The following is a 17,469-nucleotide window of genomic DNA, read 5'->3' on the forward strand; positions in this document are numbered from 1 at the left end:
CACAAGTACGTCGGTACACAAATGCGCTGTGTGACACAAGTGACGGTACGCATTTCAGATTACGCACATAATCTGTGTACCAGTTATGTGCACCCCTGTACTACAGCAAAAGTATTCTCCGTTGGGACTTCCCGCAACAACACCACGCCGTTATCAAAGAAGTTCTATTGAGAAGACGATCACTACGTGACAAAAGTTTTCAAAACCGTGGCTACTGAAATCAATCTTACTAACTGCTGTCTGTGCAATTTACTTCGTGAGTTGTCAGACTTTATTTTGCTTACTTTAACATCATTTTTCATGGTGGGGCTAAGCCATTTCTTGGTATGGGTGTAGCCTTTTCCAGCCATACCCTGGCGCTGCCACTGGTGGCATGTATGGGGCGGGCAATTCTGCACATGCGTTAAATATTTTAACGCAATTAATTCAAAAAATTAATTACCGCCGTTAACGCGATAATTTTGACAGCACTAATTTTAATATTTAGCAGGTTCCCTCATCTATAATCATTTATACAACAGCAACTTTGAACATGTACAGCAGTAAAATGCAACATACAAAATAATCAAGAAACATCATAAACTAAACACTGACAGGGAACATTTTACTGCACCATCATTACTATTACATAAGAAGGTGCTGTAAAATGTTATGATGATACTTGCATACTTTTACTTAAATAAGGTTTGAATGCAGGATTTTAATTTGTAACAGAGTATTTTAATTATATACTATGGGGGTAGTGTATCTGTGAAAGATCCCAAATACAATTCATTGTTTACATTGCTTTTTCATTTTTAACTGGAAGTGGAAAGGGGCTGGGCTACATAAGGTGGATTGAGCCAACAAAAACACACAATAGGTGGGACTAAGAAAGATGATATGAAAGTATATAACAAATGCATTAATTAGGGCTGCAAGATGTCTCCCATTGTAATGGTGATTAGATGTTTAATTGCTAACACTTAACAGTTTTCTTTGACTGTGTGCTTCCTGTTTCCTGCAGACGTCCAGCTGCTGGTGGTGGTTAAAGAAGAGCTTCTCCCTGACCAGCAGGAGTGGAGCACCAGTCTGGACCAGGAGCACCCAGAGCCCCCCCCACACATTAAGCAGGAACAGGAGGAACTCAGGATCAGTCAGGAGGGAGAGCAGCTTCAGGAGCTGGAGGAGGCTGATATCACCAAGTCCACTTTCACTCCTGACCCTGTGAAGAGTGAAGATGATAAAGAGAAACCTCAGTCCTCACAGCCTCATCAAAGAAAAACTGAACACATGGAAACAGAAGCTGATGGAGATGACTGTCGAGGACCAGAACCAGCCAGGAACTCGGATCCAGAGAGCAGTTTACAACCAAAGACTGAGGACAACACTAGAGAATCTTCTGAACCTGACACTGGAGACTCTTCTGAACCTGACACTGGAGACTCTTCTGAACCTGACACTGAACACAGTGCTGATTGGAAGGAGACCAAAGAACCTGCATCAGGCTCAAACTCACTGGAAAATAGACAGGATTCTGTCAGTGATCCACAACGTAGTGTTGGAAAGAAACCATTCAGCTGCTTGGTCTGTAAGAAAGCTTTCACACACAACAGAAATGTAAAGGAACACATGAGAGTCCACACAGGAGAGAAACCATTCAACTGCTCAGTTTGTGAGAGAGCTTTTTCACAGAGTGGACATTTAAAGGAACACATGAGAGTCCACACAGGAGAGAAACCCTTTAACTGCTCAGTGTGTACCAAATCTTTTGCATTGAGTGGAAATTTAAAGACACACATGAGAGTCCACACAGGAGAGGAAATATACAGTTGCAATGTTTGTGATAAAAGATTTAAATGGTGTAGTGATTTAAAAAGACACAAGTGTGTTAGTCGTCAGTCCTCACAGTTTAATGAAATTCAAACTGAGGATAACGGAGAGGCAGAGCCTTCAATCAGCAGCTCAGCTGAACACATGGAAACAGAAGCTGATGGAGAGGACAATGAATAAGTCTTATGACAGTTCACACATGAGAGAAATCTGTCTTACTGAATTAACATTGTTGCACAACATTCATATAAGACTTAAATGAACTCCATCTTTATCAATATAAGAAGACAATATGATTTTCTGATGTATACGTTAACCACCTACTGTTGATGAACCATTTTATTTTGGATTGAGGGCTTCAAGTTTCCATATAGAGATATAGGATGATTTGATATATTGTTCTTTATTTCTAAATGTTTAGTATCATTGCTATCCTGTTAATGATCCCTGTTTTACATACATGTACCTGTTATCTGATTGTTTTTGCTTCTGTAACTGTAAGGGAATACATTTGTCTATTTGGTATCCTGATGACCTAATGCCGTTACATGTAATGCGTTACTCCCTAAGCCTGATTTCACCCACCTGCAACCGATTCGCTAATAATCACAAATGTTAATTTCTTTGACCCCTTGACTCGACTATTTCTTGTTTAATAATCGTTACATTTCCTCAGGACCAAGTTCCCGTGTCCTGCCTTTCACCTGCTGATCATTTAAGGTGGACTGACCTTCACAATGGACTAGCTAGTCTTAGTATCTTAATGCAAACGTTTTGTAAAGTGATGGCATTCCCCACTTTGAACAGGTGGGCCTTTTCAAGCCCCACCTGTTCCTCGCCACTCCAATAAAATGGTAGACCAAGCTTAAAATTGTCAAATATATCGTTCTATAACAGGGGTCTCCAACCTTTTATAGGGTATGGGCTACTTTCAAAAAATAAAACAAGTCGTGAGCTACTTTTACTCCTCTTTTTCAGTTTTTTTGCAGTGTATATATTTAGCACATTTTAACATTATTATATGCTTACCTTTAACCTTTGTGTGCTGTTTGGGTCTGTGGGACCCATTTTCAGTGAAAAGAAAATGTATGATTTTTTTTTTTTTTAAATGTTGAAGTTAAATGCATCAATCTGGTGCACTTTAAGCACAAAATGAATGTATGGATATAGCTCTCAACACTCTATGAAAGGGAGCTGTATACTTTTCAATAATCCAATCATCTTTAGAATATGATCACAACCAATAACAAATCATTTAAACTTGTGTATTTTTATCTTATGTTACCTATATAGCATTATTTCTTTTTTATTTATGCGTTTTACTAATCACTTCACTTTTACTGAAACTGTTTACTGTCCTATAGTACACATTTTAATGATTTCTGACTTTATTTTGTACAACTTGGCTATATTAAATAGATAAAGGTGTGTTCTCTCTCTCTTTCACATGTGTGTATGAGAGATTTGTACATATGTCTGCAAATGACTTTGGTTTCAGTTGTGTGTGTGTGTGTGTGAGCAGGCTCAGATTAGCCATCGGGAGATTCGGGACTTTTCCCGTTGGGCCGCTGCCGTTGGTGGGCCGCTGGCTCTGGCATAGGTGGGCCGTGGACTTTCACAGCGCCGCTGCGCTGGTACCTTATCCGCTGCCGCAAACACCCGCCGTTGCGCGGCTCCGGCAGGTACGGTGCAGCGGTGCTCTGAAAGTCCACCGCTGTTGCGAGTCTCCGGCTGTAATAATTCACTACCGCCCGTGAGGACCCAGGTTCGATTCCGACCTGAGGTCCAAAACATTTTTTTTTTTTTAAATAAAAAAAAAATAATCTCCCGTTCATCGCGTCCATTCGCAACCCACCTATCGCATCTCTGCGCCCCACACTTTGAGAAACACTGTGCTAGACCAACAACGTACTGTTGGGTTGTGTGCTCTCTGCAGGACGGTGTCTGTACTCAAAGATTGTTTATGAAATGGGAGCTTCACTCTGTTCTTGTTGTCCAAACGACGCACACAGAGTGATACGTCTTCTTTCCAGCAGATGGCATAAATGTTACATCATTCAGTTCAACTGTCACATATTAATGATTCAAAACAGCAATGTGTAAGATTACTATTTCAACAGAATGTGGAGAGGTTACAGTCTTGAGGCCATGTCCAATATGTTTATGTTTTGTTTGATTAAATCTACTGAAATGAGCATTCAATGACTAAATTATTCTTAATTACTGTCATTACATCATGGGTTTGCATTGCAATATTAGAAGGCATAAAACCCAACTTATTTATTCTAAGTTACGGGTGTTCATTGTTTAGAAGTCCGCTGTGTTTCATCCAAGCTTCCACTTCGTGCTCCGATAATGCTGAAAGTATCTGTTGTATGCTTTACCTGCTCCAGTAACAAAAGTGTAATTCACTGGACAGAGACAAGTGGATGGATCCAGAGGAGAACCAGAAGATAGTCTGTATAGAGACTTTGGTTTCTGAAAAGTATCAGGGATAGAGCTAGAAAAAAAACCTCCAACAACCTAAATAGAGCTAGAAGATAGCCAGTAAAAAGCCAAGAAAGACCCAGTAGAAAGACAGGAAGGAGCCAAAAGAGTTTTTAATATTCAAGCTCTTCTCTTAAGGTATTAGAACTTCCTATCTCAACATGTATCCTTTTATTCCAATTACAAAAACCTTACATTGTTGCTGCAAATTATTGAGATTGTTTCACAGCTTTATCTTAAATATTTAGACTTTTTTCTTTACATATAGATTTGAACATCACGATCCACTGAGCGTACAAGACACATCCTTTAAATATCCATTTTATTGGGTTCTGTCCTCAGAAAAAGCTGTATATTTTTAAGCAATTTACTCACTTTTTGTTCACACAACATTTGCTTCATTATGGCAATTAATTTCTAAAAGAAATAATGAATGTATAGACTCCACTTTTTCCCCCTTTTCCACTGTCACTCCATCATTTCATTAATGCCACTTAATGTCTTAACTTCTTAAAGTATTTCTTTATGTACTGTGAGAAAACCTTTTCAAAGGGACTATATTGTACATTTAAGAAGATGTTTAGAAACGGTGTTCTTTAGTATTTTTGGTTAGAGGAATATTGAAATGATTGCCATATAGGAGAGAGTTTGGAGACAGTCTTTTTCTGTCTTTTCTTCTTGCTGTGATTCAGTGCAGTTGCATGTTTCTTATGCTGTTCCACTGTAACTGTAATTAAAGGACTGGTGTCTCAGCATTTATAGATATGTTCTATTTCTATTTTTAAGGTCATTTCCCTGCAGCTCTGCCATTTCTCTCTCTGGTGTCACAACTGTCCACTAGCAGGGTCGGCGTCATGGGGGGTCATTCGCGGGCCATGCCCCCCCAAATGCAACACACTCTCACTCCCTAAGCGTCCAGGAGTGACGTTTGGTCAGTGTCCGTGGCGTCCAGTTGTGACGCTCCTAGGCTCCTTCAGCATCATAAAGGGACGCAAATAGCTTTCAACTGATTGCAATGTATTCCCATCTGCGGCGGGATTTGACGCTCATGGAAGCATGGCATTCGTTTGTGTCGGCTGCCCTTAAAGTCAATGTGAGCGTCCATTCACATTGGATAACGGAGAATTGTACACCCGGAAGTAAGTATTCCTCTTACTGTCGATTGATTTTACAGTGATATCTGCACTACTCATCGACTAAAAAACACCAGATTATCCTTGTTAATTACACAACATTGATTGGTTTAAATTGTGTGAAATGCTTTTGTATTTTTCCCCTTCGATTCGGAGAAATACATATTTTTTCGGAGTAAAGGATGGCAGAAGACACTACACTACCCTGAATCCCCAGCTATCGTTTGGACTACACCATGTGCTCTGTTTGACAAACCCCGTTTTTTTTCACCATTCATTCCAATGGCTGGCGTCTATGTCACGTGATCTTCAAATTTCTCCCTGCAGAAAAAGAAAACATGGCCGAACTTCGTTTTATTCTCGGTGGAAAATGCCTATTTTAAAGTTAGTTTGGCCATTAAAATGCGTTTTGATGTCATTTGATGCGAGAAATATGAGTTGTTATTTCAGATTATGTGTGCAGTGGATGTACATGATCTTTAGTTTGCTAGTTATTACGAAGATTACTTGAGGAAATTGCGACGTTTTCATTGTTACCAAGGTGGTTGCTAGGGACGCTGCTATCAATATTATTTCTGTTATGTTGTGTAACTGTTTAATGGTGTTATCTTTATTGCTACCCCCTTCCCAGTCAATGTATAGTGTTGGTCCACAGCGCAAACATATTAGTTTAACAAAATCCGCATCTAAAGATAGCCTACGTTTTTTCCCCCTGAGCAATTCCAGTCTCACATCTCAGAGCACATCGTCATTAACAAATACCGGAAACAGACCGAAAACATTTAAAAAAAATAAAATAATACTTTATTCCGAGTGTGCTTGCTTTTCTCTTTGAAAGTCATCACATAACGGTATTGTAATACACGGTTCGGCTGCATTAAATATTACATATCTGCCGTAGTTCTGTATTTATAGAGCCCTGTTGAGAAGACTTCTAGACAAACATGAGGAACTGAAAACTTGACCATCATAAATATATCAGCCATTAAACAACATCTTACATTTCTTTTCACACAATACGTCTCCTTGCAGTACCAACACTAATTCGGCTGACTTTTATATTTGATCCAATTGGTAGATAGGCTGTATTTACACCATAAAGGTGCACAGCTGATATAAAGGGACACCTAGTGGTTAAAGCATGTTATTGAATTTCATTATTTGTATTAGATATTAATAGGATCCCTATAAAGTATATTCATTACTCGTTATTCTCTACTAATAGTTAATTAAAGACTGTATATAATGACTATTTTGCACATCCCTTTCAAGATTTCAAGATTTTCTAAGGTTTATTGACAGATCATATAGGCCTACACAACTATGGTGTAGTTCTGCATTGAATGAAAAACTTGGGTCGCAGGTTCCTCAATAGTGCATTACAAGACATCTATCAATATGTGTGCATACCTCCAGCAATGTTAACTATGTTGAAGCACTTATTTTAACTGATATTATACATAATGTATTATACTCTTATAAGATGTATGTAGATATTTCATCTCCGGCCTTGTCAGGTATTGAACAATCAATAAATAAAGAACACAGAATTGTTAAATATAAAACACAGAATGTGTGTGATTATACTAAATGATTTACAATTAAACACAACTGCATATTTACAACTGTTACACATGCTGATGTAACACAAATGTTCCAACTTGGGATCAATAAAGTATATCTTATCTTAAGCTGATCAATGGCTACTTCCATGTTTGCAAAATGTGCCTCTGAACCTTGACAAGTGCATGTTTCAGGCTTATCAATTCATGTAATGTAATGTAATGTTATCAATTAACAACAGGGGTCACAAACATAAGACCAGCTGTTAAATAAAGCTCTTCTGACCTTAGCTGACATGTGTGTATATTAATGCTGCCCATTATGGGCACAAGCAATTTTCACCCATTTATTCATTATATGTTTTAAATTTGAGTGTTTCCTGTCCCCTAAACCTCCAGGGATGTACACAGTTTAATTCTGGCAACTTCTTATTACGAAATACGAAAACGTCTTTTAAAACTACAACTCCCAGTAGAGACGTGCCATAGATAGAGAACATGTTGTGAAACAGAATAGCCAGCATGTGTAGTTCTGGGGACGGGGTGGGGGAGGGGGGGACGCGGTAGACCCGTTCAAATCCAGTTTTGGACAGTCTGCCGTGGTTCCATCCCATTTCAAGTGCTGTTCGAGAATCGGCGTAACCCTCGGAGCACACTCTCCAATCACAGAGCTTGAGGACTATCACGGGGTTTGTCAAACAGAGCACATGGTGTAGTCCAAACGATAGCTGGGGATTCTGGGCAGTGTAGTGTCTTCTGCCATCCTTTACTCTGAAAACATATTTGTTTCTCCGAATCGAAGGGGAAAAATACAAAAGCATTGCACACAATTTAAACCAATCAATGTTGTGTAATTAACAAGGATAATCTGGTGTTTTTTAGTCGATGAGTAGTGCAGATATCACTGTAAAATCAATCGACAGTAAGAGGAAAACTTACTTCCAGGTGTACAATTCTCCGTTATCCAATGGGAATGGACGCTCACATTGCCTTTAAGGGCAGCCGACACAAACGAATGCCGTGCTTCCATGAGCGTCAAATCCCATCGCAGATGGGAATACATTGCAATCAGTTGAAAGCTATTTGCGTCCCTTTATGACGCTGAAGGAGCCTAGGATTGTCACAACAGGACGCCACGGACACTGACCAAACGTCGCTCCTGGACGCTTGGGGAGTGGGAGTGTGTTGCCAAATCAGTCACTGTGCCCCCCCATTGCAGGGTGGAAAAGCCTTACCACTTTGCCGTTTTTTTTGTTTTTTGTGAACAAAAAAAGTGAAAACGTTTCCACTAAAGGTTTTTTGTGTGAAATACATCAGAAATAAAGAATACAAATATAAAACACAGCCTGAGGTGTGCTCACTGCTGCTCTCTGATTGGTGTGTTGCTTGACCAATGACCCCCGTCTTTTGTTTTGTTATCATTACGTGGCTGTGTGTTTAGATGAAAGCCCAGTGGCGATCTGTTAAACTGATTATACAGTAAAGCCATCGAAAATAATATGATATACAGTACAGTATAGCCTATTTCTGGGTCTCTGTGTTTCATTCAAGCTCGGCTCTGTGTGTGTGTGGCAGGAGCGCATTTTGTGAGTACACGAGCGGTAACGTGGAATGTTGTTGTTAACATCTGGTTAACAACAACATATAAACGGATATAAAGAGCTGTTTCTACACCAAGGTGGAGGAGAGTCCTCTCCTGTCAGACTGAGAAGATCGTATAACCTCAGCCAGAGATAAGGACTCTCTCAGTGTTTAGATAGTTCACTTTAGTGTAAGTTATCTCAGTGGGTCTCAAACGGTTTGGTCACCATTTATGTAAACAAATATTTGCGAGGAACACCTTTATATGATCATTATAGTTATTAAAAAATAAGAGAATAAATGAAAAACGGGTATGAAATACTATAGGACAGTAACACAAGAATACAGTTTAAAGGGGGAGTGATTAGTAAAATATCCATAAAGAAAAAGTAAATCTGTTTACAGTTCTGTTTCATATGGGTGCTGCTGAGAGATGTAGGCTATCCATAGATCTCTTCATTTTGCTCTCAAAGTGCACCAGATTGATGCATTTAACTTCAATATTTTTAAAATAATCTTCCCGGGGGAGCATGCCCCCAGACCCTCCTAGAGGAGGTTAAGTCCACCCCCACCTAAAACATGTTCACATAGATAGGATACTAAATACATTTGCATTATTTTTATATGGTGGCCTATGTCCATATGTTTCTGTTTTGGTGGTCGTGCCACAACCGTGCATGTATGCACAAGTTGTTAGGGAAATAATTGTCCTAGATATGACGTGCATGATCAACCCTGACGTCTGTTATCTCCTTTAAGGAGATAGGCTGCTTCAGCCATAATGTTGTTGTTCCCATTCTATGACCGGGCAACCCTAGGTCACAGATGGTTTATTGTTGTGGGTACACTGGGACACTTCCTTCTCTGTGTTTGTGGACTCCAAGGTGTGAAATCTTCGAGGCCATAAGTGTCAGACGCAAGTAACTCAGTGTTCCCAACTGTTTAGGCTATCTTCTCAAATATGTTGATTACTCTCTGCGAAACCAGTTAAATGGGCTAACGAGAGAGAGGCGCTCCATAATTGACGTGGCAACTCTACCGTGAAGTCAGAACCTCTGGCTCTTGGACTTGTGATGTGAATTCTCCGGCCGAAGCTCCTAAATAAACCATCAGTTTTTGACATCAAAGCTCCTGCTCTTCCCGTGTCTCCTTCATGAGTCGGTGACTCCCACTGCATTGCTACACAGAAGTTTCCCCCACACAAGTCATGGTGCACTATAACATAGCACTACACCAATGCAATGTGTGTGAAAGACAATAGACTTTTAAATTGAAGTTTAAATTGGTGTTTGTGTGTTGGTTGTTGGCGGCAGTGTGTGCCCCCCCTTGGTAAATGATTGCCCCCCCCATTCGATTTGTTCTAGAGCCGACCCTGTCCACTAGAGAGCGCTGCAGCTACTGAGATGTAACTGCTGTTGAATACATTCCAGTAAGTTCAAACATATTGTTAATGCCACTATTCAAAGAAGATCTGTTTGTTTTATGGCACCTGTTATGCCATTTTAAATCAACACAGTGCCCTCTTCTGAAGGAATGAATGTCCCACATGCTGTTTCCCTTTGTGGACATTTTATTTTGTGCTTATCTTAAGAAGCTGTCTGATCTCAGTATATTATTCTTAAAAAACTGAGCAATGGTTTTTGTTGACATTTTGTCTAGAGAAAATAACGTGTATCTTTGATGCTGAAATGTGCTTTGTCTTAGTTTCAAAAAAATGAAAGGTATAAAAAAACAAACGGTGTGTGACGGGCTCCTTCCCTCTTAGTCTTCTTCTTCATTTATAAATAGATATCACGTGCACTTCATGACACCTACTGAACAATTTCATAACAGCTGTTTATATCCTAAAGGTGGTGGTGGATAGTAACTAAGTACATTTACTCAGTTACTGAACCATTTTTAGGTCATTTACTTGAGTATTTACTTTTCCTGCTACTTTATAATTATAATCAAATAATTGTTCATGTATAATTATAGAGCTTTATTGGCCCCTATGATACATGTACAAGCTACCATGCAGTATATAAAGGTACACTTGCTTCGTATTTATCAGAGGCAACATTTGAGCATTCATGGATTCAGATTTATAATTTTAAAATATAACATACATTTTTTCTGAATATTACGTTTTTTTACTTATATAAATATAAGTATCATTTGACGACTTAAGGACAAAGTATTTAGCAGTGTGTAGAAATGATCAACAGAATACAAATACGTCCAGAATGTACATGAATGCATCAATGATTATAATCAAAACATATTATATATATTATTCTGAAATGGGTCGATCTGCATATTGAGTACTTCTACTTTTGGAACTTTAATTATATTTTGATGCCAATACTTTTCTACTTTTAACATCTTGAATGCAGGACTTTTACTGTAGCAGAGTATTCATACACTCTGGTACATCTACTGTTACTCAAGTACAAGATCTGAGTACTTCTACTTTTACTCAAGTACAAGATCTGAATACGTATTCCACCTCTGCAGCTTACAATAGGTCAATCAACCACGAGGATGCAAACTCCGAAAAGCATGAATCCTGCAAGAAAATTTGCTTCAGATATGCCAAACATTTATAATTGCTATACAGATATTTGATTTGTGTACCCGCGACCTGTTTGGCTTAATGATGTTTATTTAATTTCCCTTTTTCCTATATGAGTATTTTCTGTTAGTTAATAGTTAAATAGCCTTACAAGGTACAGGATATACAGCCCCAGGACAAGACCAGCTATGCTATGCTATGTTTAGACAGTTACCTATGGAAACAATGACAATGGTTCGGAGTCTTTTCAATACAATCTGGAGAGAAGGAGTGTTATGAACCGAGATACAGGACGCAGGACCCAAAAGCAGGATTCGGAGACAGATGTCCAAAAATAGAATGTTCTTTAATCACAAATTAAATCGTACTTTCACAAAAAATAGAAAGTAGATAAAAAGCCAAAACTAGTGATGTTACGTATTGCGCCGAGGCTTCGGAGCGTGTGTCGAGTAATCCCCGAAGCTTTTTGTGAAGCATGTATCGAGGCTTGCATCGTTTTGGGCCAGTGACGTCATCGATGACAAACGAAGCCTCGCTGCCTGTCGATACCACGTGACTGCTTCACGAAGCGATTCAGATCGGTTGAACCGCTGAACCACAACGCTCATAATACCCATGGATGTATAATAAGAACCATATTACCCCTCCTGTACCCGGGCCCGGTGACACGATGGAATCAAGAGAGCTCATACCCTCACTTATAGAGGTCGGAACATGTCATAAGTATAAATAGATACAAGCATAAATAAATGTAGGAATAAAAACATGAATAAATAAATACAGGAATAAATATCTTACAGTGTTTTCAGTGAGATTCAGTGTGTGTGCTGTGGCTCAGCCTGAAAGCAGTTGACTCGTGACCGCAGGGTTCCTGGTTCAACGCCTGGTCAATACGTATTTTCTGTTGTTTATAAAAGCTACAGCTAAATGAGATAATGTAGTTAATAAATGTATTCTTTGATATGGTTTAGCCTTTCTCCGGCTACAACATGGTTAAGTTTACGAATATTAAGGAATATAAATCCCTCTTTGCAATGTTTACCAGCCTCCTTAGGCTTTTCAATCACAATCATTAAACTGGAATAAATACAATATTGTTAACATGAAAATATGATTTTATGTTCGTTGTTTGGAGTTATTCTAAGGCTTTACTCAATGGGAACTCGGTATGAGAGAGAGCACACTGTTGAGATGTCCAATCTGCCTGTTTTACACACTTTGACCAGCAGGGGGTTTGTGTTCAAATGAAGCCCATGATGAAGCCTCATGAGATGAACCCTTTTGCGAACCAATTGGCTGGAAAGCTTCAAAGCTTCATAAGGCTTCATCTCACCATCACTAGCCAAAACAAAGTTGTACAGCAACACAAAAACTCACTTGACAAAAGGTCTAAATCCCAAGGTAGGTATCAGGAGTCAAAAGGCCTGGGTGCTCACGACATGAAACATAACGAACTGACAAAGGAACAGAGAAACACCAGGGCTATATATAGGTGGGGGGGATGGGCACAGGTGAAAACAATCAGGGCAGGGCCAAGCAATCTCACGGGCGGGAAACACACAAAGACAGGAACTGTGGGATCTGAAATGACAGGAAAGATTACTTTCAAAATAAAAACATAACTAAACCTAACATATCTGTCGAGTCACAACATTACCCCCCCCTCTAGGGACGTCTCCTGACGGCCCAGGCAGATTAGGATGTTGCCTGTCGAAATCCCTGATCAACTCCTGATCCACAACGTAGCGAGACGGGATCCACATCCTATTCTCTGCTCCATAGCCTTTCCAGTCAACGAGGAACTGCCTGCTACGTCCCCTTCTCCGGACTGCCAGCAGTTTCTTTACTGTATAAACAAGGCCACCATCAACCATTCTGGGGGGTGGCGGAGGTTTAGTTGATATGCCAAGTTTGTGGAAAACAGAAGTTGTGCTACTATTCAATAAGCCAGGGAAAGATACAGCTAATCCTAGTAACTACAAACCAATACCTCTTACGTGCACCTATGGATGGAAAAGATCATTGTCCGTAGGGTCTCACATGTACTGGAAAGACCCGGAAAGGGTTATTAACGCCTTTGTTACCTCGAGACTGGACTATTGCAACTCTCTGTACGTGGGTATGGACCAGGCGTCAATTAAATGCCTGCAGCTAGTTCAGAACGCAGCTGCACGTCTACTCACTGGCCACAAAAAGCGTGACCACATCACCCCAATTCTGGCCTCACTGCACTGGCTTCCAATTTGGTTCCGAATTGATTTTAAACTCCTTTTATTTGTTTTTAAAGCACTAAATGGGCTGGCTCCGGCCTATATAGCTGAACTCCTCCAGCGCTACACCCCAGCCAGAGCTTTGACCAGCTGTTGCTGATAGTGCCCAAGACCAGGCTCAAAACCCGAGGGCACCGAGCCATCGCAGCAGCTGGCCCTAGGCTCTGGAACACTCTGCCCCTCCATGTGAGGTCGGCCCAGACCCTATGGGTTTTTAAATCTACTCTTAAAACACACTTCTTCTCCCTGGCCTTTTAGTCAGAGCGGAGCACGACATTTCCCTGTGTTTTTTATATATCTGTTGTAATTTATTGTCTTTTATTGTGATTGTAGTAATGTGTTTTATGTGATTGTAGTATTTTTTACATGTACAGCACTTTGGCCCGACCAAAAATCGCTTTTAAATGTGCTTTATAAATAAACTTTGATTTAATTTGATTTGATATAACTGGGGATTCAAAATGTCAGAAAGCAGGTCATGTTACATGATATTTACCAATAAACGCAAGGTTGATGGCCAACAACTAACACTATATGATCGTCCAATGACAAAGGTGAATGAGTTCAAATACCTAGGGCTGTGGTTTGATAGCAAATATACATGGAACATGCATATTAAACAAGTGGAAACAAAATGCTAAAAAGTATTCAATGTATTACGAGCTGATGCAACTGGGGCACAGACAAACAAGCATTAATAGACATTTAGACATCAATTATGAGGTCCATAATAGACTATGGTTGTATAGTAGTGTATGGAGCAGCAGCAAAAACATCACTATTAAAAATTGATAGACTACAATTTAAAGCATTGCGGCTGTGTGTTGGAGCGATAAAGTCATCCCCTATTAATGCAGTTCTGATAGAAGCAGGAGAGATACCTCTGGAGATCAGAAGAGAGAAACTTGCTCTGTCATACTGGGTCAGGCTACAAGGAAGTTGAGAGGGAAATATCACAAACAGAATACTGCAGGATTGCTGGGAATATACAAAGTTCCAGGGGCGTGGGTTTGGCTGGACGAGTGAGGAGAGAACGAGGGCATATGGAGTGGAGACCATTACGTTTGCCAAAGTAAGCCCATTTAGCAGTGTTCTCCCATCGCTTTCCCCAGAAGCTAACATAGATATGAGTATCATAGAAAGGAAAAAAGAGTGGCAAATAAATGAAGTGGGAATTAAAATGAGTATCTACCTGAACGAAAAGTATTACAATGACCTCAACATTTACACAGATGGATCTAAGAAGAAAGAATGCGTGGGGATAGGCGTGTATATCCCAGAATTCAAAATATCAATCTCCAAACGAGTGTCAAATAACTTATCAGTTTATACAGCAGAAATACTCACAGCAATTATTGGCAATGGGTTGAAGAGGTCAGATAGGGTGGTGATATGCACAGACTCACTATCTGCTTTGGAAAGCAAACAGTCGACAATAACTGTGAGAGAAGATGTAATCATTGAACTTGACCATTGCTTACTGAGACTTAAGAGGAGGGGCATAGATGTGCAGATATGCTGGGTGCCTGCACATGAGGGGGTTCAAGGGAATGAGCATGCTGATACCTTAGCAAAGGATGCATCACAAAAGGAAATAACAATAGCAGTTTCACTTGGGGAAAGGAGAAGGAAAAGCAATAATTAAGAAGAAGTGTATGGAAATATGGCAGAAAAGGTGGGAGGAAGATCAGAAAGGGAGGAGATGCCACAAGTTACAGAAATCAGTCATAACATACATAAAGGAACAGACGGGAGGAGATCATCATCACTAGACTCAGATTGGATCATACAGGATTAAACGGCACAATGTTTATAATAGAAAAAGCGAAGTTGAAGAATGCAGGGTGTGTGGGGTGAAAGAAAATGTGGAACACATCATATTACACTGCAACATGTACAAAACAGAGAGGGAACACCTAAGAGACAGGGTCAGAGAGCAGGAAGGGAATGGAGCCTGATGGGGACACTGGGAACAGAAGGTGAGGGGGTAAGAGCTACCAGGGAGGCCATTATTAAATATTTGAGCGAAACCGGATTGATTGGAAGAATTTAAAACAACGTAAATACAGTGGTATGAATCCACAAGTGGTGATAGGATGATATGGTGATACACATTATTGTACAGTAGGTGGCGGTATGCAGCTTAAAGTTGTTTGCAATCCGCCAAAAACTGAGAGAAGAAGAAGAAGAAGAACCTGGATCCATGTGGTATCTCGGCGCTACGGTTCCCTCTCTCTCTGTTCCCGATAAAGTGTGTGTGAGCTCCAGCACTACTGATCCATCATCTGTGTGTCTGGATAAATCTCCGAATGGACTCTGTGCTCTTTTTTCTGGAGCGTTTACCTCGGACTATATGAGCTAGCTTAGCATGCTAGCTGGAAACACGTTAGCAACACTAGTCAGCTTGAGAGTTTGATGAGGAGAGAAACGGTGTGTTTAACGGAGTTAGCAGGAAAAGGTGATCTAGTAAACATGAGTAAAGTCCAAATGCTGCTGTCGTTGAAGAAGCAGCGATTCACTGCTGCTGCTGAAGAGATATTTGCTCTGATTGAAAAAACGATAGCAGAACTCGAGGAGGAGCTGTCTCTTTCCAAAGAGGAGAACGAGAGACTCCAGAAACTACTGGACGCTGTTTTACAGACTCAGCTTCGGGTACACAGAGCAGAAGATATATGTTCTTTGTTTGCAAAAACGATAGCAGAACACGAGGAGGAGCTGTCTCTTTCCAAAGAGGAGAACGAGAGACTCCAGAAACTACTGGACGCTGTTTTACAGCCTCAGCTTCGGATACACAGAGCAGGTCTGTTCCCATTACTCTTAATTTACACTTTAAACCAGGGGTGTCCAAACTACGGCCCGGGGGCCAAATGAGGCCCCTGGCCATTTTGAATCGGCCCTCAGCTAATTCAAAACGTTATAATGAAATATGGCCCAAAAATGAAACTTGTGCTTCTCTTATATTGTACGTCTTAAATATAAATGTACAAATATATTACACAGTATTCATGTTTTTAATAAGGCAAGGCCATTTTATTTATATAGCACTTTTCAGCACGTGGCGATTCAAAGTGCTTTTAATAAGCCCACTTTTAAAGTAAATTCAGAAAATTCATGTTAACATTTTCTAACAAATCTTAGTTGATACAAAAAAGCCAACTTATTACAACTTATTTACATAACAAGCTTGAAATAGACCCTTCATATTTTATCTTATTATAATCACTCTGAGACTTCTGTGTTAAGGGATGAGCTGCCAACAAGATAAATGAAACCCAATAGAGAGCTGTGATGTAGGTGGTTTTTTTCTTAAAGCATATTCATGTGTCGAGCCTAATTTACCTACATGTTGCTATCTTAACTTAACTGATGAGGCGATATACCTCACCTTTATGAGTTGCCCAGACCTTCGTATATTTTTCTGTGTGTGGCCCTTGGTGAAAACAGTTTGGACACCCCTGCTGTAAAGTCTTTGGTAACACGTTAAACTATTTGATAACACTTCTGTTTGTCTGCGATTAATTGCATTGTTATACACACAATTCAATAATGAATTCAAAAGTAGTGTATTGCTTACTTTTATTTTAAACAAATAAGGTTATTTTTTAAAAGTAGTAGGCCTATTCCCTTTACAGAGTAGCATTTCAAATATTTCTTATAAATCTCAAATAACATTAATGTAATCAAATATAAAACCAAAGCTAGTTGCCACTTCCAGGGCATTAACGCTTTATTTAGTTTGTTATTAGGGATGGGTATCGTTAAGGTTTTAACGGTTACCGCTTATCGATCCGGTCCTTTAACGATACTCTTAAAAATACAGTGGTACAGAGCAACACAGGTGGGGCATACAGGTATGCTGCAAAAGGCCTAACGGTTCTTCTGGAGGAAGATTACGGCATACATAACTAGGGTTGGGTACCGAGAACCGGTTCCGGTTCGGAACCGGTTCCAACATTTCGATTCCAACGGCATCATTTACCCCCTAAACGCACCAGGAGCTTCTGCGCTGCGTTACGGCCGCGCCGCGGCGTTCACAAAGATCGCGGCCACTCTAGTCAATGGGTGCTATT

At 39.9% G+C, this 17,469-nt stretch overlaps 1 protein-coding gene across 1 annotated transcript in view; it reads left to right on the plus strand.

Moving 5' to 3' along the window:
* The first annotated feature begins 15,599 nt into the window (after positions 1-15,599).
* LOC117452247 (zinc finger protein 3-like) overlaps positions 15,600-17,469 on the plus strand; it is a 55,877-nt gene continuing 54,007 nt past the window's right edge. The window contains exon 1 of the mRNA XM_034090756.2: positions 15,600-16,199. Coding sequence (XP_033946647.2) covers positions 15,815-16,199 — 385 coding nt within the window. The 5' untranslated portion in view covers positions 15,600-15,814. The remainder of the gene's footprint in view (positions 16,200-17,469) is intronic.

This window comes from Pseudochaenichthys georgianus, chromosome 9, assembly GCF_902827115.2.
Source record: "Pseudochaenichthys georgianus chromosome 9, fPseGeo1.2, whole genome shotgun sequence".
In the NCBI taxonomy this organism is placed as follows: Eukaryota; Metazoa; Chordata; class Actinopteri; order Perciformes; family Channichthyidae; genus Pseudochaenichthys; species Pseudochaenichthys georgianus.